Source organism: Trichosurus vulpecula, chromosome 2 (genome assembly GCF_011100635.1).
Source record: "Trichosurus vulpecula isolate mTriVul1 chromosome 2, mTriVul1.pri, whole genome shotgun sequence".
NCBI classification, from domain to species: domain Eukaryota; kingdom Metazoa; phylum Chordata; class Mammalia; order Diprotodontia; family Phalangeridae; genus Trichosurus; species Trichosurus vulpecula.
Window position 1 is genome coordinate 155,675,999 of NC_050574.1, and position 24,986 is coordinate 155,700,984.

General features: G+C 42.1%; 1 protein-coding gene across 1 annotated transcript in view; it reads right to left on the minus strand.

Annotated features, from left to right (window-relative positions):
* Positions 1–24,986, minus strand: part of AMOTL1 (angiomotin like 1) — a 166,349-nt gene that overhangs the window by 20,804 nt on the left and 120,559 nt on the right. The window contains exons 7-9 of the mRNA XM_036744064.1: positions 18,028–18,173; positions 13,076–13,225; positions 1–191 (exon numbers count right to left, since the gene is read on the minus strand). Coding sequence (XP_036599959.1) covers positions 1–191; positions 13,076–13,225; positions 18,028–18,173 — 487 coding nt within the window. The remainder of the gene's footprint in view (positions 192–13,075; positions 13,226–18,027; positions 18,174–24,986) is intronic.

The window sequence follows — 24,986 nt, forward strand, 5'->3', positions numbered from 1 at the left end:
CTCTCTGCTGCTGCCGTGGCAGCAGCGTTCATGGCAAAGTGTCGGATGGTGCTCTCCTCCAGGTACTTCTGTTCCCACTTGGTCATGTCAGCTTCCAGGGCCAAAATCCTCTCCTCCTTCTCCCTCACAAGCTCCATAAGTGCCGGGGCATTGTGGTCTGCCATGTTGCCTGACTGGCCGTTTCCATGTCTCTGGAGAGGAGAAAGAAATAATAATCTTGATGCTCAAATGTACCCCAAGACAGGTACCTTAACTTCTTTCCATGTCAGCCATCCTCAGAGGTAAGGGTGCACATGGCCCATGCATGCAGAGCTGTAGGTACTATCTATGCATATATGAGAAGACATTTGAACAAATGATTATACACACTACAGACACATTAGCTCCCTCCCTTACAGCAACATACAATCAACATGCATTCAAGTTCCACAGGTGCAAACCCATATCCATCAAGCTCCCTTACAAATCAACTCTCTGTCCTGGTTTGGAATCATAAGACCATGGATCTTTAGAGCAGGAAGGGACCTCGGAGGCCATCTGGTCTGCCCCTCTCATTTTACAAAAGGGGAAACCAAGGCCCAGGGAGATTAAGGTCTCACAGGTGGAAAGCATCAGAGGTAGATAGGATTTGAACCCAGGTCCTTTGCCTCCAGAGTCAGGGCTCTTTCAATGGTACCATGCTGCTTCTTTTGTCAATGGTAAAACCATCATGGTGCAGTGGAGTCCAGCGGACCTGAATTTGAATCCTAGCTCTGCCACTTACTCTTTGAGACCTGGAGCAAGTCTCTGAACAACTCCTGGCCTCAGTTTCATCCTCTGTAAAATAAAGGAGCTGGAAGAGATGAACTTTAAGTTTCCTTCCTTCCCTAACTCTGTGGTCTATTCCCCTAGTGACCTACGAATGGAAGAAATCACAAATCTTCAACTCCTTTCCTTTACCTCCCCCTCTCCCACCCCTCCATGGCCTGTCACCAAGTCCTACTGATTTTTTCTCCAAAAATTTTCTTGTATCCCTTCCTTCCTATTCATTTCCATTGCCATCAGCTTAGTCCATGCCCTCATAGCCCCACACCTAAAATACTATACTAGCCCCTTTGAATCCAGTCTTTCTCACATACTACGGCCAGACTTTTCTTAAGGACTCTTTAATGATGCCACTCCCTTGCTCAAAAATCTTCAATGGCTCCCCACTTTCTACTATATCAAGTGTAACCCCCTTATTTCTTATTGCTCCTCATCACTGTAAAGGCAACCACACTGACAGGTGGCTGCTAGTGCAGGTTCTTTTATCTGCTTTACTAGGAAAGCAACTTAAAAGGGATCAATGATCTTCTTTAATTAAATAAAATACAGAGGAAATACACAAAAGAGAAATAAAGACCAACAGACAGGGCTCTACTGCCTGAATCAAAGCTTTACATCCACCACTGAATTGAGAGAGAGCCTTTTCCTCTGAGGAGTCAAGGGGTTCTGAACATACAGCCACTCGGAGTCTCGACCAGGAAATCACAACATCTTTCTCATAAGCGAACCCCCAAAGCGAAACCTCACCACTCACAATATATCCTCTTTCAGCTAATAGGCTCAGAGCCAGGCGGCATCACAACCAGACTCATTGCCTAATTAGCTTATTAACAAAAGGTGTGGAAGCCTTCCTATAAGCAAGCTTCCCTTAATGGGCTCCACATGAGGCCTGTTTAATGGGTGAGGAAGATCTTACACCCCCCACTGACATTACAATCACACATCTTCCTTTCTAAACCAGGTTGTTCTCATTGTCCCAGATCTCATAGCCTCCATGTCTTAGATCTTATACATACAGCTAGTCATCTCGTTCCTTTGTTCAAAAATCTCCTATGGCTCCCTACTGCTTACTAAGCAAAGTTCAAACATGTCATGCCCATCACTGAAATCCTTCTAATAAGTGGTACCACCTTACTTTTTTACCACCAGGGTAAGGACAGTCTTCCTTACCCTTCTCTCCCAAAGCAACTAGCAAAATGCTCTCTCTGCACGATTAGGTGCTTAATGAATGCTTATTATTTATTATGCTACACTCATTCTCATAGCTATGTTTTCATCATTTTTGTTCTTTTTTTTGCAGGGGGGAAGGCAGGGCAATTGGGGTTAAGTGACTTGCCAAAGGTCACACAACTAGTAAGTGTGTCAAGTGTCTGAGGCCAGATTTGAACTCAGGTCTTCCTGACTCCAGGGCCGGTGCTTTACTCACTGTGCCACCTAGCTGCCCCATTTTTGTTCTTTTTTGCTTCCCTTCTCCTGCATGCCCAAATCTTACCCATCCTCGCAGGCCTAATCAAACTCAAGTTTGGCTCTTGAGCTGTGAAGTCTTCTTCAATGTCTCCAGCTCTTACTGATCTGCTTCCTCCCTGAATTCCTCTATTTTGTACCAAATAAGTGAGCATTTAGTCACAATCTGTTATGTATGGTTCAGTGTCCATCTTGTTTTCCCAGGTAATCTGTAAGTTCTCTGAGAGCAGGGGCCATGATATACTTTTCCTGTATACCTAGAAGTGCTAGGCATGGCTGGGCATATAGTCTGTGTGCAACGAGTTGTTTGACTGATTGATACACCCACATCTTCACCCCTTCCCATTAACAGAGAGTCTCAGAATTACAGAACTTTAGAGCTAGGCAGGACCCACGAGCAAAGAAAAGGACAATGGACTACAAGCTGTAATTCCCAGTTTCATGCCTAGCTCTGACACTAATTAATTGTCTGCCTCTAGGAGAGTCATTTAATTTCCTGATCTCAGGTTCTTTATCTTAAGAAAGGAAGGGGACCGGGCCAAGCAATATCTATGTTCTCTTCCTGGGCTAACATTCTATTCTTATATCTGCTTCTCTTCAATTTAATATTGTCAAAGAATCTTAGACCAAGAGATCAATGGGACCTCAGTGGGTCTCTAACCCAATCCATCTTACAGATGAGGCCCTGGAAAGTTGTGACCTGCCCAAGGCAGTAAGCAGCAGAAGTATAGCTATACCTAATTCTGCCTTCTGGGGCCAGTAGGGCAAATCAAATTCCCCTCCTTCACGTTAGCCCTTTGAATACTAGAAGACAACCATCATCCCTCTCTCCTCTGACCTAAGCCCCCAGACTCCTTTTCTTCAGTCTAAACATCCTTAATTCCTTACAGGATCATTTCTGGCTCACTCACCATCCTGGTTGACAGTTTACAAACCTCAAAGGGAGATAATACATGGGTGAGAACACAGGCATGCCACCAAGGTAACAAGACTGGGAGTTTTCCATGGGGCTGAAATTAGCCCCAAGGAGGAATTGGGATGGCTACCATGAACCTGTATCATAGCTCTCAATACCACCACCTCTCCTCACCTAGCTAACTGGTCCAGGACTAGTCCTTATGGTAGTCACTGATACAACTGAGTCTGCTCCCTTTAGTTGTAACTGCATTGACACAACTCTTCCCTCCCTATCCATGACACGGATGCCACTGAGATCTCCAGGGAAGCAAGGAAAAAGACAGTGGCAACAGCCTATGAACTGAAACCATACAGGTATTGTCCTAAGCCTTCTAACAACCAGTAATGTAATTTGAAGCTGCATATATAATGACATCATCCTATTCCTACTCATCTTTTAATGGGAAGATATGGTAGAAAGAACACTGGGTTGGTAGTTAATGTTCTTCTCACTGTTATCTTCCCATTAAGAGATGATCAGGAATAAGATGATGTCATTATATGTGTGACCCCAAATTACAGACCTGGGTTCAAATCTCACCTCTGACCCTTACTGTCGGTAGGATGCTGGGCAAGTCACTTAGCCTTGTTGAGCCTCAGTTTCTCTATCTGTAAAATTAAGAGTTTCAACTAGACAGCCTCATGTCTTTTTTTTTTTTGCTCTAAATCTATATTATGATCCTCACAAATCAAGGATCAGCCCTGGGACACAGGTAGCAGTCCCTTTGGCTTATTCTAACAACGGAGAGGCAAAAGTTGCCTAAGTCCTTCCCTTAGCTTAGCCTATCTTGTATTTTCAGAAACCCTGACTCTGTGAGTCCATGGATGAAAGGGCCTGCATAGCCTCAATGCTAGTTTGTGGGAGCTCTGTGCCACTAAGATCCCCGTTGGAGCTTAAGCACCAACCGCTCTAGGGCTTGGGCTCAGTTCCACAGTTGGCTACCAGCCCTGGCATCTGTGGTCAGTCCTAATTTAAGGCAGGACAGGAATGAGATCAAAGCTATACCAGATGTTCCCTCCAACGCTGGAGAATGTGGATTCCCAAACACAGAGAGGAATTCCTTTGCCCCACTCCCACCTGCTCTTGGGAAGCAGGGCATGACCTCAATTCCAGGAAGAGAATCACTTTCCCCATGCTCCATTTAGGCCCTGGCCGGAGGGCTTTTTTTGTCCCACTCTGCATAGGGACTGAAGGATTGCTGTTCAGTATCTCCGGATTAGCCCCAGAAGATAAGTGCACTTGACTACCAACTTACCCAGTGGAACATGGAAGCAGACAGGGAATAAACAAGATTACTCAGCTTCTGAGAAGACGGGTAGGACTCCCACCCCCATGTGCCCCAGAGATCTCCAGATGACTTCCCTCTCCATATTCATCAGAGTCCCTTTGGGGAGGAGAAGACTTGACAATATAATCTTTTATAATTACATAGCACTTTTATTCTAAAACACAAGACCAGAACTACCCAAGGGTGGAATCTATGATTCCCTCATCAGGCAGGGAGTGTCAGGCCATGCCACTTGTCTCACCCACCCTCCCACTCTTCATGTCATAGGCCATTATGGACTCAAGAGTAAAGAGACTTCAATTCTAATCCTGACTCTAGCTTTAACTGATTATATTACCCTGGGCAAGTTATCTGTTATTCAGTTTCCTATCAAAAATGAGGATGATAACAGTTGCCCTGCTATCTCAGAGTATTTTGTGAGAATGAAATGAATAATATATACATATACATACACATATACATATACATATGTATATATACATATATATATATATGTAAAGGAACTCTGAAAAGTACAAAGTGATATATAAAGCAAAAGTGGTAGGAGGTTTGTTTTGTTTTGTTGCAGAGAGCTGGGGAAGAATAATAAACTTGTCATTTTATTGATATAGGGAATTCCCTGTGCAGACTTGCTCTATCAGAGCAGATCAGCAATTACTACATAACTGAGAGGGTGGCTTAAGGCATTGGTAGGTTAAGTGACTTGCCCAAGGTCACACAGCCTATTTAAGTGTCAGAGGCAGGACTTGAACCTGGATCTTCCCGACTGAGGGAGGCTCTCTATCTACCATGCTATACTGCCTCTCAAAGGAATTATTGTTATCATTATTATTATTAAGAGTGGTCATAGAAAGACTCAAAAGTAGTAAATTTCAGCTCTACCACTTAAAAGCTGTTGACCATGGCTTTGACCTCCCTGAGCCTCACTTGTTTCATCTGTAAATTGAAGATTGCACTACCTCCCTACCTTTGCAGGATCATTATGAGGAAAGTGCTCCATCCAATACAAAGCACTATCTGAAGGTGAGTTATTATTGTTAATATTCCATTTCACAGATGAGAACAGAGAAGCAGAGAACTTCTCAATGCCACACAGGTGAAATATGCGACAAAGTTAAGACAAGCAGTCAGACCTCTTGATTCCCATTCCCTGTACTTTTGCCCAGAAACTAGTGGAAATGATTATGTTTATACTTCATTCCCTCTGTGGCTGCAATTATAAATAAAGCATCCAGTCCTGAGTCACAACCAACTTTACTTTTCCAACCAGTCCCTCCATCACCCTAGGGAGAGGTGGAAGGTGCCGCACGCATACAAATTTAACAAGTTCGGGCAAAATGACTGTTCCAGACGAGCAGCTCTCTAGCTAGAGATAATTAAGTCCCCTCATCTCTCAAAGCCTCAGTTCCCCACCTGTAAAAGAAGACTAAGTGACCCCTAAAGTTCATGCGGCCTCTAAAAACTTTATGATTCTGTGATTCTTTTTCTTCAGATGGTTCCCTTTGAAAGACCTGACTGTTTCTGTAATATGGGGCTTTGAGAAGAAATCAGACGTAACTCCTATGCTGTCTGCCACAAAGCAGCAAACAGGAAAGGTTTGTCTCGGGATAAAAAGCAGCAGTCAGTGTCTGAACCAGGCTATTTGCTGCTCTCCTTAGAAGGATAGGTAGTTTGGCAGCTGCTCAGTGTCCTGGTATAGCCATTTCCATGATGCTCTGGAACATCTCCTGAAGTCACATGCTCAAATTTCTGTGCCAGCCAGGAGGTATGTGAACTCTCTGCCCTCAATGATCTACATTATGTCCTAGATTAATAAAGGGATTTTTGCATTACCTATAGGAACAGCTGGACTGTTGAATCACAATGGCTGAATCAAATCTTACCAGAAACAGACCAGTGGAGAAGTATATGGAACAAATGGACATAGGAGCTATTTGAAGAGCATATGTCTCCATCCCTTTCTCCTCCTTTTTTTTTCTGAGATACAGAAAATTCTATCATGTGACCCAGTAATCCCACTATTGGCCATATACCCCAAGGAAGTCAAAGACAAAATCAAAGTTACTATATACACTAAAATATTCATAACATCACTCAGTGATAGCAAAGAACCAGAAAGAAAGTAGTGACCCATCAATCTGGGAATGGCTAAAAGACTATCACTATACGTTTCTAGATCTAGGGATAGACAGGACCTTAGAAGCCATCTGGTACAACCCCCTCATTTTACAGAGAAGCAAAGTGAAGCCCAGAAAGGGTAAGGAATTTATCTAAGGTCATCTGGTCATAAGGGGCAGATGCTAGGACTTGAACTTGGGTTCCCTGACTCCAAGTTCAATGTCCTTTACATGGTCCTACCCTGATTCAAATGTAACAGGGTAATTATTATTGTGCAATAAGAAGTGGGGACTATAAGGACTTTAGATAAACATGGGAAGGTGTGTATGAACCGATGCAGAGTGAAATGAAAAGATCCAAGAAAACACTATGTGCATAGCAATGCAGATGAAATGATCACTCCAAGAAAGCTGAACATAAGAGTAAGAGAAAAAAATGAAGAAGAGAAAATGAAACACATTTGTTCACACACAGTAGGGAAGCTAATAAGACAGAATACTATAGACACTTCACACTTTCAGACATAATCATCAAGCTTGATGACCATTTGTGGGATATATTATAGCGGGGATTCCTTTGGTATATTGGTCCCTTCTAACTCTCACATTCTATGATTCTTTTTTTTTTTTTTGAAGCAAAGGGTTCAGCTAGAGGCTGTGGGAAGAAAAAACAGTGGTCAGGAAATGCCTGTGATGAAAAGACCAAAGGCACCAAGTGAATGTTTTGAGTTTTTTTTAAAGCTACATATATGTGTGTGTGCGTATATGCATATACACACACACATATATGTGTGTATACTTATACATATACACACACATATATAAATTCTACAGTGTCAAAGATCTTTGCCCACCAATGTCAGTTTGCCTGCTGAGGTGAGCCTCATTTGCTAAGAACTTTATCTTATCTGAGGAATGTTATCCTAGTCACAGAGCTACAGGGGACCTCAAAAAATAGTATATTCTATCCACCTGACTTCCAATAGGATGAATAATAATGGGGTATAGTGAAGAGAACATTGAATTTGGAGTCAGGGGCCCTGGGTTTGAATTCTGTAGTTATTATTTATTGCCTGGGTGGCTTTACACACAGTCACTGACCCTCTCTGTGCCTCATCTCCCTTTTGTAAGGTGAGGGGATTGGACTAGATGATGCCCAAAGCCCTTCTGGCTCTGAATCTTCTGTTTTGTCTCATCCAGATAAGAATCCATCCTTTTCCCAGAAACTATAAGTAGTTATCATTCTCCTTTAGTGAACCATTCCAATGTTTATGAAGATTCACTACCAGTAAATTCTTCCTTCCATCCCATCTAAACTCTCGTATGACAGACTAAGTTGATTTCTTTTCATTTGCATTCAACACATTTATGAGGGGCCATATCCTGGGCACTAGGAGAGAGTCAAAGACAAATCTGATGAGGCCTCTGCCATTCAATAACTTACCACCTGTGAACCTGAGCCTGAAACAAATGATGCCACACATTCTACCATCACACTGCAAGAATAGCTATGAAAATAAAACTATAGAAAAGGGATCTTTCTTGTAGCCAGATGGATAGAAAGAGGACTCAAGCGATGGGAATCAGAGTTCTGGATTCTCCTCTGTCATTAGTTAACTGTTTGACCATGGGCAAGGGAACTTAACTTTGCTGTGACTCCATTTTCTCATCTACAATGAGGTAATACTTAGCAGGTGTCATGGATAGAATGTTGGCACTTGGCAGACTTGAGTTCAAACCCTGCCCTTAGCTACTATGTGACCTGAGAAAATAATTTCCATCTTCCCTTCTCCTACCTCATAGAGCCAATGGGGAAAATGACTGAAATAAGACATGGAAATTGTCTTAAAATTTTTGGAAGTATTTAGGCATGCTGTTTTTCTCTTCTCTTCTATCTCTATTTTCTCTTCCCCTCTACTCCCACCTTCGAATGCTCCTAAAGACTAGGTTTATCTCCCATCAAGAGCCTATTAATTGAAGGCTCTCTATTTTTTGCTAGGCTGGTTTCTCAAGTGTCTCTTTTTGGGCCATAACCACCTGCACTTCTGTTACTATCTCCAATGGGATTTGGAACGGCTGAGGGGAAGGGAGGGGGATGAAAGGAGGACACACCAGAGTGGTCCAGGGTATGCCACTGGAATTGAGCTGACTCTCAAAGTCCAACAGACTCACTAAACCACTTCTCTTATCTATAAAGTCCACGCCTCTATTAATTTCCCAGAGTGAAAAAAATGCTGTTCTTACCAACCTTGGAAATAATGGATAGGTCAACCAGAGTGCCCAGCATTTACAAAAGTGCTGCCCTGGGAAATCAGGAGTCCCAAAGCGTGACCTGGCCCTGACAGAGATCTAAATGTGGAGTCCTAACTTCCCTGCAAAGATTCTATGAGGTTTCTAAACCTCTCTCAAAAAATTCCATGTAAAATCATGCCTCACAGGATGTGGACAGTAATATTGGTCTTGCTGTTGTGTTGGGGGTGGAGGGGGAAAGGGGGCCTTTGTGCTATATTTAGCATGACACTCAACCCAGTTTTAGAAGAGGGGGAGCGGTGAATGAATGGCTCTTTGATACAGTCAATGGAACACTAGGAGGCAAAGAAGCAAGATTTTGGTGTGGACTGGAAAAGCCTCTCAATAGTCAGCCAGGATGGGGCTGAGAAGCTCCACAGCCATGTACGAACACACAGCGATGGGTAAGTAAGGTAAGGATCCAGCTTTAGTGGTCATTGACACAGCCCACAGGAGCAGGAAGAACCTTGGGTGTCTTTGCAAAGCGAGAGAAGAAGGAAAGAGGATAGACATTTTACATAGCACCTACAATGTGGCAGGTGCTGTGCTAAGGGCTTTACAAATATTATCTCATTTGATCTGATGACCTGTTTCTTATTCTAAGAGAATACCTTCTAAGAGAAACATCCAGCTCTGACCATCTGTTGGCAGGGTTGTGGTAATTTGACATTCTCAGCTTGCTGTTTTCCAGACAGATCCAAAGACTATATAACCTGGGCTACTTAGAGTCTATTTGGGGTATGATTCATGTGAAGTCATTCAGACACTGGCACAGTCGTGCCCCCTGTGTCCCCTCTGCCTCAGCTCAAGCACCTCCTACAGCATGAAGACTTCCTTGATGTTCATAACTGTGAGGATCTATCTCTATCCCAAACCACTATGTAGTTAAATATCTTTATTTGTATTTATCATCTATCAAAACACACACACACACACACACACACACACACACACACACACACGTCTTCCCATTGAAATATAAGCTACTTAAAAGTGGAAATCATTTCATTCGGTGATAGTACCAGGCCTTAATAAATGCTTACTGATTTATTGACTATTTGTTAATAAGCAGCCAAGAGGCAGTATGGCCTAGTGAATAGGGTGCTGGCCTTCTAGTCGAGAGAACCTGAGTTCAAATCCCACCTCCCACATTTTTGATCTATGTGACCCTGGACAAGTCATTTATTTCTCATTGCCTCAGTTTCCTCATCTGAATAGAGGAATAATAGCAGCTACTGTAGAGGGTTATAAAGATGAAATGAGATTATGTGAGCAAAGTGCTTTGTAAACTGTAAAGCCCTTTATAAACTCCAAGTATTATTTATTTAGAGTGAAGAGGAAAGCAGACAATGTCTTGGCTTGCTGAAGTAAGGGAAACTCTTGAGTATTTCATGAATGCTCAAACGGAGGAACGAACACTCCCCATTTCTATAAAATAATGCACATCTTATCGCTTGAAGAAGAACTGAGTCTCCGCTCTTGCTCACTGAAAAGATGCACTTCTCCTTTGCCACTCACATGACAATCACAAAGAGTCGGGGGAACCCCGCTAACAATTCCAGAGTCCACGTCCAGATCTCAAGCAGGGTGATTTCCCTGGAGGGCTCAGGCTCTGAAATCCCCTTCTTCTGATGGCTGGCCAAAGGCTTTATTTGTCAACCTTCAGGGCACAGCAGGAGCATTTTCTGCTTGGCCTCTGAGAGGGAAGGCATGGAGGACAAGGGAAGATGAGCATGCTGTGTTAGTTATTCTCTGAGGCTTTTGAGGCATTTCCAAAGGATCTTAAAAACTTCCCATCTCCGTGTTACAAAGGCATAAATGGAAACACAGTGAAAACAGGGAGACTATTCACAGTCTCTTGGATGCTTGGAAATAAATCTAATTTGTATAGTCTAGGTAATACAGTTATCCCTTCCACATTGCAACTTTCCCCGTCATGGTTTTGATATATCGTGGCTCAGTGTAAGAAATTAAATGGGAAATTTTGGAGAGTTTTGCGGAAGCTACAGACAACATGCAAAGGCCAGCAGACAACACAGAAAAAGTTTAGAAACTCAGAAAAGCATTAAATATATGTATAGTGTTGCATAATATCAGCATATTTTATCTTTTAATACTGTAAACACCCTATAAAAGAAAAAGAAAAAATGCAGACCTTCTCTGGTACAAAGGGAGGGCCGAAAAATTTTATGTGGATTTTCCAGATGATGAGGCACCATGCCCCAACCACCATAATGTGAAAGGGATAATTCTAATTGTTTTGGGGGGAAGGAGTTCAGACCTATCATTTTGTCAGGGTAGAGAACTCCCAGGGTGAAAATTCCCTTCACTAATGCAGATAAGCAACTTGTCCGTAGTTTACAATCTTAAGAATTACCCAGGGCATTAAGTTATTTGCCCACAGTCACATAGACTCTATGTGTCTAAGGCACAACTTGAACCCAAGTCTTACCAACTTCCAAGGGTGCCCCTCGATAAACTATGCCACAATGAATATCAATTAAACAAAATAATAACTGATATTTCTGTATATTATCTTAGTTAAGCCTCCCAAGGACCTTGTGTAGAAGGAAAAATCCAATCCCAGTTGGTTAGGATACTGAAATGTATTCTTAGAATTTTGCCACCAACTATACATAAAATGCCTACTTGTACACCCAGTACTGTTCCCCCCAGTAATTTATAATCTAGCTGAAGTGAGAGGAGATCAGGAGAACAAAATATCTTTAAGGAAACAAGAGAGAACAACATGACAGAGAATCTAAGTGCTACAGATGCCATGAGACAGATTCAAAGTATTGTAGACAGAAGAGACAGACCCTGTTGTAGTGCGGCAAGGTCTATGAAAAAGTGATGTGGGCCTTTGATATTCTGAGAATATCCTCTAAGACTCCCCAACCTTCTGGAAAATACCCATACCAGAGTAAATTACATGCAGTTCTAATCAGAAAGCCAGACTGGTTGCTCTCTGTGTTTTCAGGTGTTTACAAGCACTTTGGTAAGAACCACTATGAAAGCGCAGATCTCCAGAGGAGACCCCAGGGTCCTGAATTTGGACTTTTGTGTTCTCTGCTTACCCATAATTCACCATACATCATGCTCACCTACCAACAAGAGGTTGGTGCATATGCGATGGAGATAATTTTTAAATTTTATTATGGATTTATTCATAGCAGCCTCATGTTCACAGAGGAGGAAGAGCAGCAGAAGAACTCTCATTTATGTCCAACACTGAATGAGATGGTATTTGAATATAGAATCATTCAACCCCTCATTCATTCATTCAACAAACATTTACTAGTCACAATGCCCAAGCACTATGCTAAAGGCCATGGATACAAGAACAAAACCAAAAATAGTCTCTTCCCTCATGGAGTTTCCATTCTACAGAAAGTAGACATGAATCTTTTGAGTTAACTATTCTGAAAGATTAACTGATAGTTCTGCTGAACTGCATTTTTTGTTAATCTCTTTAATCTTTAATCCTCCCTTTTTAATAAGGGAAAGTCTGATGGGTAAGAAATAATTAGAGGTTAATATAATGGATGGAAGGAGGGCAGGAAGGAAGGAAAGAAATAAGGAAGGAAAGAAGGAGGGAAGGAAGGAAGGAAATAAGGAAGAAAGGAAAGAAATAAGGAAGGAAAGAAGGAGGGAAGGAAGGAAGGAAGGAAGAAAGGAAAGAAATAAGGAAGGAAGGAAGGAAGGAAACAAGGAAGGAAGAAAAAAGAAGGATTTGCTACATGCTTACAACATGCCAGGCACTGTGCTATAAACACTTCACAAATACTATCTCATTTGATCCTCACAACAACCTTGGGGGGCAGGTGCTCTTATTATGCCCATTTTACCATTGAGGTAACTGAGGCAAACAAAGATTTGCTGACCTGCCCAGGTCATATAGCTAGAAAGTCTGAGGCTAGATTTGAATTCAGGTTTTTCTGACTCCGGGGCCAGCACTCTATCCACTTAGCTGCCCTCATTCTCTACTTGGCTTCCTCAGGCCTCACTTTCTTCATCTGTGGAAGGAGAGAGTAGCCCAGATGACCTCTGAGCTCTCTTCCATCTCTTGACCTATGATGGCTAGGCCAGGGGGATGATCTCATCCACCAGCCCGTGGGATGCTGAGGCTGCTGGGGACCCAGAGTCGCCTCTTACCTGCTGCATCCTCAGGGCCTCCAGCTCTCTCTCCAGCCGGGTCCTCAGCCTTCGCTCCATCTGCTCTCTCTTCTCACACGCAGCCTGCAGTTGGGTCAGGGCCTGCTGCAGCTTCTCTACCTTCTCCACATAAGCTTGCTTCTTCCGTAACTGAGAGGAAGAAAAAAGAGAACAAGAGGAGGAGGGGTTCAATTCACCAGACAGCTATAACATTTATTAGGCACCTACGGTGTACTGTGCTGCCAGACCTTATGCTAGATGTTGAGTATACAAAGACGAAAGAAACACAATCCTGACCTCTAGGAACTTGCAGTCTAATGGGGGGCAGAGCATATACACAAGCAAGCCTGATCAAGGTAGAATTGGGTATGAGCAAAGGAAAAATATAAAATGGTCTATAAAAATCTAAGGAAGGTAAGTAAACTTTCAGTGGGGAAAGAGAAAAATTAGGGAAGGCTTCATGGAGGAGGCAAATTCTGAGGTGCACCTCTGAGGAGGGATTTCAATCAGCAGAGATATAGGCAGGCATATGTAGACTGTGTTTGAAGGGTAATTAGCATCAGACAATGGTCACTATCATGCTTAGAAGCCGTATTCACTCCTGTTTTTTGACTCTTTTTGTCATTGGTTGGGTTCGGGGGGAGAAGGGGGAACTCAATGTGGAAACTCTATCCAATGATGCAGATTGCAGCAATTCATTTGTAATTTATCTTTGAACTTCCTGGAGAACTGAGAAGCTAAGTGACTTGGCCATGGTCATAGCTAATATATATGAGAAGTAATTAAGAGCTTTCCTCTACCCATTTCTCCAAGCTATTGCTCAAAAGGGTTATCATATTTGACATTCATATTTTTAAGACCCTGGAGGGCAGGGAATATATCCTTTTATCTAGTTTTGTACAGCAGTTAGCACAAGGCTTAATTAAATCCTTAATAATGACAGTGAGTCTGGGCAATGTCTGGTTCTTGGAGAGCACCTTTACCCAAAGGTTATCAAAGGTTCCAAAGCACCTTAAAGACAATGAATTGCTAACCCCTCAAGAAGGAAGAGGAGAAGTTTCATATTTAATAAATAAACAAAACATACGAGTAAGGAGACTGAGGCCCAGGCTTCTGGAAAGTCAAGGCAAACACATCAGAAAGGTTGCCTGGAATATGACCAGGGCCTCTAGACTCCCAATTGCCCCACGTAATCACCAGAGCATACTTCCCATGCAGCAGATTAGTTAATGACATAAATCGCAGGCATATACATCCTGGGAATTAGCTGATACTCAAAATCAGACTGAGATGGCTACACAAAACCAGCCCTGAGAAACCAGATGCTATTTCCTGTCATTCGGCACCTGGCCATGGAGATGCCTGGGGCTGGTTCAGAGTATAAATTCAAGCTGTTCTGACCTCCTCGTGTTTGTACATGTAAGTGATTTATGGGCTCCCTGCTATGTGAGGATTCTGCAAACCAGCAGTTGAATCCTGAGAGAGATCCTGGCCTCAGCAAAGAGTCTAACCCCACTGGGCATCACCTCCCCTAATAGGAGCTGCTGGTGGGATGCGAGCCACTCCTGACCTTTCAGAGAGGCACGGGGACAGGCACTTCTAAGGCTTGCTCTAAGCCTGCTTTTCAGGTCGGTTTTCATCCTATACTCCTCCTCCCATGCTTCTGGGTTACTGAGAGCTATGCGTTTAGGCCCTGGGAATGAGGAACTATTGAGGTTAGGGAACACAACAGGATTAAAATGGGAGCCAGATCATGGTTACTCTCTGATTGATTAGAGAAACTTCTAAGAAGATATACTTGGCACCAGGGATGCTTTAGATGTCACCCTAGAAGAGAGGGGGCATCATATATGAAGCAGCTAAGACAGTACAAAAAAGAGCATTGGATCCAAAGCACCCCATATTTGGATCCTGGCTGGGCAAATTGGTTTCCTCTTTTGTAAGAGGAGGAGGTTGCCTATGCAGATGAACTGTACAATCCTGTCTTGCTCTAAATTTATTATTTTATGATCTCTAAAGTTCATTCCAGTTCTAAATTTTATGAGCCCAATAATCACTCACTTTCATGGTGCTTCACAGTTTACAAAGCACTTTTCCCAACTTGCGAGGTATGTAGTCCCAGTATCATTCCCACTTTACAGATGAAGAAACTGAGCCTCAGAAGTGATCACATAACTAATAAATGACAAGCCAGCCCTTGGACTCAGGACCTGTGCATATACGACCAATGCCCATTCCATTATAACAAGTGGTCTCTCTATACCCCAGTCACAGCAACGATTGTTTATATAGGACCTGGCTCTAACTAGCTTAAATAGAGGAGTTTCAGACCAAAATATTTTGAGGACCACATATGATTTGGGAATCAGCTTTGGAGCTAGAAGGGGCCTTAGTGGTGAGCTGGTCCAAGCCCTCCTATTAGAGATGAGGAAATGGAGATTCAGGAAGAATCAATGAATTGCCCATCTTCACGGAACTAGCAAGTTTCACAGGTAAGATCTGAATCCAGGCCTTCTTGATTCCAGCTTTTTAACAGCTCCATCATTCTGCCTTTCAAGGAGCATCTTGCCTTGAATAATAACTATAAAGTGTGGAAAGTGCATTTGATGATGCTAAGGATGAACAATCTATCCATTAGATCTACCCAATTTCCCATCAACAGGTCTAATAACCATTTCTGGCTACGATTTGCTTAGCTGACAAACTTCTATACCGTCTATAGTATTACAAGCAACATATTTGGGAAATACCTTGGTGCTTGCAGGACCGAAACATAGAGTCTTTCCATGCCTTCACCATTCTGGAACCACCACCTCTAAATTACAGGTAGTTTAGTATGGTAGAAAAAGTGGAACTTGAGAGTCACAGGCCCTGAGTTCAAATTCTGGCTCTACCACTTACTACCTACCCATGTGACCTTAATCAGGGCCAAGCTTCAGTTTCTTCATCTCTAAAATGAGAGTGATTGGACCAGATGACCTCTGAGGTCCCCTCTGGCTCTAAATATATAATCCTATGAAAAGATCTTAATAGTTGGGGAGCTGAAACTCAAATGAGGTAAAAGGAAAAACTGTGGGCCTTGGTTGGAGTCAGGAGCTTCTCATTCTCTGGACAGGCTATAAATCCTTGTCAGAGAGGAAGCCATGAAAAAGTAACAGGCCTGGCATGGAGAGGCCAGTAGGCTCAGCATCTTCCAGAACATCCTGAGACATGGCTGAGCTTCTACGAGGTGGAGAACTTTCCTGAAGGGCAGGCAGTCCCTGCCCATGTTTTGTAATGTACAGGACTCTTTGCTACAAAGGATTGTCCGGCCATGGGGATTTTACAGACCTTCTTCAGAAGTTCACATACAGTTTCAAGGTTTTGTTTCTTTCACCAATATGGCCCTATGGCCCTTCCAATTGCCTGGATCGCCAACAAAAGGTACAACCTCATATGCCAAGAAATTCACATGAGCATCACCTCTTCTCCGCCCCACCCCACTAGCCTCAAGCAGGGAATCTCTGTCTTTTTCACAGCCCACCAGAAAGGTGTCTCTGCTACCCCAGGCACCACCCCCAATGACTTCAGCAATTACTTTTTTGCAGCTGTTTTCTCATGGCATAGGTTCCAAGCAGGAAGGAGCCTGCTTGAAAAGTCATCTAAAGCCTGCTGGAGAAGTCTGGTCTGATGCCTGATTTTACGGATGAAGAAACTGTGGACCAGAGAAGGGGTAGGACCTGCCCAAAGTCACACAGGGAGTAAGTGGCAAAGCCATCATTTGAATCCAGGTCAACCAGTCAAATCATCAATAAGCATTTGTTTGGTTTTTGTTCTTTTTATTTTTTGCTTTGGTATCCTCGGTGCCTAGCATGGTGCCTGGCATATAGCTGATACTTAATAAGTGCTTGCTGATAAACTGCTTGACTGATTTTAGGCATTTGTGCCTACTATCTGATACCCACTGTGCTAAATTCTGGGTCTTCCGACTCCATATTGGGTACTCTTACTCTGCCATCCCCCCACTCTTGCTCACTGGCTGTAGGAGGTATTTTCGATAGAGCATCTGTGCTACTTAAGATTCTGAGATGCTTCTTCTTCTATGAGATGGGCTCCTTGTCCACAAGGGTGCCATTCATTGTGAGAAAGCCTCTGGTTACAGAGCTGCAAGAGCCTCAGGTATCAGATGCCACTGATAGGCCAGGCCTCTGTCTTCCTACTTCCTCCTTCTATCTGTCCTTTTTCCTTTCTGATTCCCCATCTAGGGCCTCAGGAGGAAATCATTCCATCCCCACCCAGCTAGGCTTAAAGGAGCAGTATTCATTTAAAAAAATTTTTTTTAAACCTAGAAAGGTTTGTTTCCTTTAGAAAATGTCAACAACATGGTGCCTGAGAAGGGTCAGAATTTCCTGGACCATAGTTCTGGGAATGGCTGGGCCAAATCCCCAAAACCGGATAGAGTTCTGCTGTACACTGTAGTCCTTCATCTGATTCTCTCCCCCTCTGCAAACCTTTCCTCCACCCCACCTCTTTTCTTCTTAAGACATTCGCCTTATTCTGTGTAATTTAAATGAGACTGAAGTCCAAAAGACACAGCAGTTGCATATTTCCCAAATTTATTCCAAGACTGTTTTATCTTTGCAAGTCCTGATGATTTCCTGGCTCCATGCTCATTTCCAGCTGGATACTCAACAACTCCTTGGTTCTCGTGTTAAAGGTTTTAGGCTCATTAATGCTCGCAATCACAGCTGCCTCTTACAGTTTGTCTGGCTTGGAGCTATATAAACTCAATTTGGATTATTTTTATTTGGGAGGTTTCCCCATTTACCATCTCCCCCTCCCCATAACAGCTTCAAAATTGGCACCAATTAAGGACTGGAGTTGAACTGGCCAGATGAAGAGAGCCAAGCTGGAGGTCCTCTTGGCTCAGTCTTTCCTAGCCTCTCCCCTACTGGAGTCGTAGAAGATCTCACCTCTTCTTCCAGTTTGACGACCTTGCCTTGAGCGTTGTTCAGAGCCTGGTCCAGGATCTCAATATGCCTTCGCTGATCCTCGCTAGCAGTACGTGCTGCTGCTAACTCCATCTCTAACTTCTCCTTTTCCTTTAAGTACTCTTTGTCTGGAATGGAGACAAGAACAAGATTGTCTCTATCATAACCAAGCACTCTCTTGGGGCCCCCTGAAACTCTTATTTTTGTCTAGGTATTAAAAAAAAGATTTGTGAAGCAGCAGAGTGTTGGATTACCTACCACACTTCCTCTTGGTTGATAGTATGTATTATGGTATGTGTGGGAAGGAGAAACACAACTAAGTGGTATACTGGAGAGAATGAAGGACTCAGAGTAGAAAGCCCTGTGTTCAAATCTGGCCTTAGACACTTAATGGCAAGTCACTTAACCTCTCTGTGACTCAGTTTCCTCATGTAAAATAATGGATAATGAGTTAATATATGTACAGCACTTTGCAAACCATAAAACATTATATAAATGCCAGCTATTATAATAGTTTGTTAAAGAAGACCATGACATGAGGAAGGTGATGCCATGACTTGCAAGTGAATTGGATTTAAGCAATGGAGGGCTGTGCAAAGTCACCAGCCTCACTTTCTTCTCCGGAGCTATCTGGGTCCAGTGGCCAGATATAGATTGGGATGACTGGAGATGGGCCAGGATGTAGTGGGAGACCTTGGCCTTTTTAAGCTAAGGTCTTTCTCAGGTCTCAGTTTGACTGAGGAAGTGCCCATTTAGTGATTAAAGTTAGGTAAGAAATGAGGCAAAGAATGGCCTCTTCTACCTAGTCAAAAAAAATCAATCTGGGAAGGGAAGACCCTCAGGGTTTCCAGCCCAAAACAGAAAGGGTTGCTATTTACATTTATTCTGAGCCATCAGGGCCCAAAAACAATGACCACGTGGGGTTTGGGCTGTGACAACAGGCCAATCAATGAGAGTCAGAATGATTTGGGTTTAAGGCATGGTCCTTAAGAAAGACATCTAGCTGTAAATCCCAGGGAATCTTGTGAGGTTTCATCAATCAAAATTTACATTCCTTTGAGCAGAGCACCCACATATAAGGTATATAATATAATTATCATTATCATTGCAAATCCACCACTAATGCATGATTAATCACAGGTTATGATTCTATGGGTTTCAGAGATGCCCAGTTTCCAAAGGACTATTGACCTTTTCTTAAAAAAAAAAAAATCTTATGCATGTACAATCAATATATAAGCATTCATTAGGCATCTAGTATGGTGCTAGGTGCCGGGGATTCAAAGACAAAAATGAAACAGGTCCTTCCTTCAAGGAGCTTACACTCTATAAGGGGAGACATAAATATGAATAAGTATGCACGAAAGAAATACATACATACAAAATAATTTAAGGAGGAGTCACTAGTAGTTATGGAGATCAGGAAAGGTCCCAAGTCGATCTCTAAAAGAAACTACGAATCATAAAAGGTGAAGGTGAGAAGTGGCATGTCCTAGGCATGGGGAACAACCAAGAAATGTTGTGTAGTAGACATAGAAATGATCATATGAAAACAGAAAGATCTGGGTTCAAAATCTACCTCTCACATACACTAGCTTTGTGACCATGGGCAAGGTATTTACCGTGCCACAGGCAACTTTCTAAAACTATCCAATGTCTATGGCAATCTAGTCACTAAGCTTCTTGTCCACAAGGTTGTGATTCATTCTGATAATGCCCTTGGGTAGGAGTTTCCATACCAGAAATTGACTATACTCACAAAATCAGCAGTCTAGACTAAAATATGTTTAAACATGTATATCACTACATACATACATATATACAGATGTGTATGTGTCTCCATATGTATACGTGTGTGTGTATAAATATGTACATATATGAAAACTTTTAACTTTTCAAAGCATTTTTACATCTATCTTACTCTATCATAACAACCCTACGAGGAAAGTGGATCAGGCATTATTATCCCCATGTACATATGAGAGTTTAAGCACCTTGTTCAAGGTTAGGTAACATCTAGCTCAAATTCATGCAGCCTGATGACATTTGCAAAGTGCTTTCCTCACAACAATCCTGTCAGGGAGGTAGGGAAGCATTATTATCCACATTTTGTAGGTGAGGAAGTTAAGGCTCTGCAATGTTAAGTGACCTGCCTCTTTCCACTGACAGCACCATCATCTTCCCAGTCATTTTTGACTCTTCTCCCACATCCAAGCAGCTACCAAGTCTTACTGATTACACCTTTGCAATATATCGTGACTCGACCCTTTTCTCCAGGATAGTGACAGTCTAGCAATATTCACCTGCTTTACTCTGTGAATGCTTATAGATTGATTGTACAAGCATAAGATTTTTTAAAGGTCAATAGTCCTTAGGAAACTGTGCATCTCTGAAACCCACTGCAAATCCTACTGAAATAATAGACAGATATGTAAAGTTAAATAGCAGCCAAACTTCCTAATGATAATGGCATCCCTTAAAAACAAAATCTAAGATGCCCAGATCTTGCCCTGGAATAGAGCACCTGTTACAAGCCTATCAAACTCTCGTGAGTTAAGTGTTTACTTCTTTCTTCCCTCTTTTCAATTTACCTGATACCTCTGGGTTCCCAGCCCAAAAACTCTTGGGCCAATGTATATACATGATATATACACAGGGCGTCACATCTTTAAGAAGGGTCAGCTGTAGTGAACTCACAGGCTTTGCTACCAATCTCTGTGCCACTGAATTAAACCTCTACATCCCTCTTTTCTCCCCTAGGGAAAGTCACTTAAGTATAAGGCACAACTCCACGGGCCTGGATGGCCTCTCCTCTGGCCAGGTGCCCAATGGCCTTGTCAAGTCTCTGGAGTGCATCCAGACCTCACCAAGCAAGAATTCCTGTCAACGAGTCTCTGGCATTTCAGCCCGGCTAGCTTCATGATCAGCTGAGCAGAAAGTTCTCTTTCAACTAAATGGAGGACACTGCCTGGCCTGGCATGGTGGGGGCATGGGAATAGATGAGGCTTGCACTTGAAATGTCAAAATTACAACTGAAATTCAAGAAGAAGGACTGCAATAAAGGCTCCCCTTTTCTTAGTGAGTATTGCTAATACTATCATGATGTCCCATTGATAGGTGGTTCCAGATAATGATTGTAAAAAATGATTGCAAAAAAAGATTGGAAATGTAAAAAATGATTGGAAAAAAGATTGATGAGTTAATGCTAACGATAATAATAGCAGGTCACAATGACATAGTGCTTTGGAGTTTTACAAAACCCTTTTTATCTATTATCTCAATTGATCCTCAAAATAACTCTGAGATAACAAATGCTATTATCATCCCCACTTTTAGATGAAAATACTGAGACTCACAGAGGTTAAGTGATTTCTCAGGGTCCCAAGAGCTAGCAAGTATCTGAGTTAGAATTTGAACTTAGGTCTTATTTACTACTGGTCCAGTTTATATTTCTCAGAGACTTTTTTATTTAATTCTCCTAATGTGTTACTTTTTCAATGTTGTATTTAAACCTCAACACTGAGCATCAAAACAAACAACTAATCTTGCTTACAAATTTAATTAAGTGTAATGCACAAAGTATCCTAACACTATTTCAGATATTCTCTCTAAGTTCCCATTAAGATTTTCTGTCTACTCTTTCTCATTTACTTTTCTTCATGTGATCATAGTTAGCATCTGCTCCAGCCCTTTGGGGATGTTGAACCTAGAGAAGAGGAGGAAGAAGATACCTTTAAGGAAGCATTCACAATGCTAGCAGGTAGGACAGAGATTGGACTTGGACTCGTTGGCCCCAGAGAAGTTACAAAAAGAAGGAATTGGCAAGGAGGAACTTCCTGGCATTCGAGCTGTCCAAAAATGGAATGGTCTGCCTTTAGGTAGTGAGTTCCTCTTCCCTGGAGGTCTTCAGGTTGTGACTGAATGATCACTTCTCTGGAATATGGCAAAGAGGATATTTCTTCAACCTGGATGCCCTTGGAGGTCTCTTCAACTATTGAAATTCTAAGAGCTTTTAAATGAAAACAGTAAAACCTCACATGGGAACTATGTCTCTTCAGGAATAAGGGACCTAGTCTGCTACATGTGCCTCTGAGAAAGACAAGGGTCAAAACTATTTTCATATTAACTCTAGGAAGCTTTAAATTTCTAATATGGCAAACTACAATAGATATAACCCACATTAATATAAACTCTTTTCAAAGAACCTTAGTGATTTTTAAGAGCGTAAGAGGGTTCAGAGACCAAAAAGTTGGAGAGATGCTACTGTTGTAGCACAACCATCCCCTATCCAATCTCTCAACTGCTAGAACCTTCCTTCCCCAAATACTTCATCTTTACGTGTATTTATTAACTGTACATTTATATTTTGTCTATTTTCACATGTACTTGTCTCCTCCGCTAGGTTGTCAGCTCCTTGTGAGTAGGAACTGTTTCCTACTTAGTTTTTCTTCATCCTTGTTTCCTCAGTTTCTATTACAGGTCTTCTTGGCACATAAAAAGGGCTTACTTAATAATTTGTTGATTGATTGATTCATGCTTCTGGTAGGGGTATGAACTAGGCAGCCTTCAACTCCTCCAAGACATCATGACCGTCTTACCACGATGACATTAGCCTTGGCATCTGCAAGGACGTGACTAGCTCTCCCACAGTTTTGGTGCCCCCCTCTACCAGTTTCAGAACTAACAGCTGGGGAGTCAGAAGAGGCCAAGTTGTAACCCTGCTATTCTCAAGTGGGCATTAATTACTGAGCCTTTCATCAGAGCTTTGGCCCTTGACAAGATGTGGTTTCTGATGAGTTGTTCCCAAAGCACTCTGGGTCAGAGGAACCCAGATCTTCAGAGGCTGCTGCCAGTCTTATCAAAGGGTGACTAAATCCCTGGAATGCTTGGTGGGTAATAAGATAGGCTTTATTCCCCATGCTCATTCTGATGCAACCTGAGAGCCAACCCATAGCAGACAGCTTCTCTGGGGCCCTAGATCTTTCTAAGGGAATGCTCAATATTTTTTTAAGCATGGATAAAAATGGATCCAAACTGCTGTTACCCTGTGGCCCCCATCAATGCCCAAATCTCAAATGCCAGCATGACCGTCCAGGCAGCAACTCTTCTTGTCACTCACACATAGTCTTGTATAGCACTGTAATGTACTCCAGATGGCCAGTTCCCTGACTGGAGATGCCTACTTAGCACAGATCATAAGACCACATATTTAGAGTTGTGAGAGTCCTTCTTTAGAGGTCATCCAGTCGAACCCTTTCATTATGCAGATGAGTAAACTGAGTCTGAGATATACTGATATTTAAGTGACTTGTCCAGGATTACACGGTGTCAAAGACAGGATTTAAATTCAGGTCTTCAGATAAAGTAGGAGAGTGGGAAGACTGGGCAGCAGAATTCAACAATTTTTTACATGCTAATTTCCAAGCCAGTCTAACCAACTGTACTGGTACAAACTCTGGGACTGAAGGAATATTTATGGTGTTCTAAGCACAATCAGGCTATAAGGAACCCCCAAAAGCCTTACCAGAGAAATGGCCAAGGGCCAGGAATAGGACAGGAGGTCTGGGCCAGTGGGCTACTAATGGTAGGGATATACTTGCTGACAACTTCCCACAATATAGGACCCACTTCCAGAGCCAAGACTCCAGTGGTTAGTATCATTGAGTGAGGCTTAGAAGAATGGAAAGATGGCATTGATAGCAAAAGGTATAATAGGAGAAGTAAAAGCACAATGAGATCTTGATTTTGCAATTCTTTTCTTTCTATTCAGTTATTTAACATCATTGATAAAGACCTAGAAGGGATCTCAGGATCCCTTCAATTTATGGCAGGGAAAAGGGAGGAAGAGAAGTGAAAAGATCTGTTCAAGTCACATGGATGGTGAGCCATTCTGGATCTGCCATGTACTGTCTGTATGATCTGGGGAAGTCACTCCTTTTCAACAGGCATCTGTTTCTTCATGTGTAAAAAAACTAGGGATTGGAACAGATGGCTTCTGATGGCTTCCAGGTCTAAATCTATGATCTTATGCTCTAACTCTCCTTTCCTTTATGATTTTGCTCCGGTCACCATTATCCAAAAGGTAGGGTAGAGGACTTGGGATTCACTGGAGATGTAGCATAGTACAGAATAAAGAGTATGGTAGTGAGTGTGTTTAGATACCACCTCTAACATTTACTATATATGTCATCTTAAACAAGTCATTTAACCTCCCTCAAGGGATATCCATCAGTTGGGAAATATACCACAATCATGTGGTATATGGTTGGGATGAAATACTATTGTACTGTAAGAAACAATGGGGACGAATTCAGGAAAACCTGGGAAGACTTCTATGAACTAATTCAAAGTGAAGAGAGCAGAATCAGGAGAACATTAATAGCAACAGCAATATTTTAATGATGATCAACTATAAAAGACTTAACTACTCTGACGAAGACAATAATCCAAGACAGTTTCAAAGGATTCACAATGAAAAATGCTATCTACACCCAGAAAGAGAACTGATTAACTCTGAGTACAGATTGAAGCATAGTTTTTTCACTTACTTTATTTCTCTTACTTTTTTACAGCATGGCTAATATGGAAATATGTTTTGCATTATTTCACATGTACAGTTAATATCATATGCTTGCCTTCTCAATAGGCGGGGGAGAGTCTGGAGGAAGGGAAAGAACTCAAGATTTTTGGACCTTCAAATTTTTTAAAAAATGAATGTTAAAATAAAGTATATTTCAAAATTTGAAAAAAAAAACTTCCTTAATTTCTTCATTTATAGAATTAGTCAGTTGGTCTCACTTGATTTATGATTATGTCATCCCACTTGGCAATACTTTAAGCCTGATGTTGGCCTGTAATCCAAGAAAATTGGTCAATTTCTCAGTCTTCAGTGTTTCATTAGGAAACCACGTTGCTGGAAAGCAGCCTGGCAGGAACTAGAT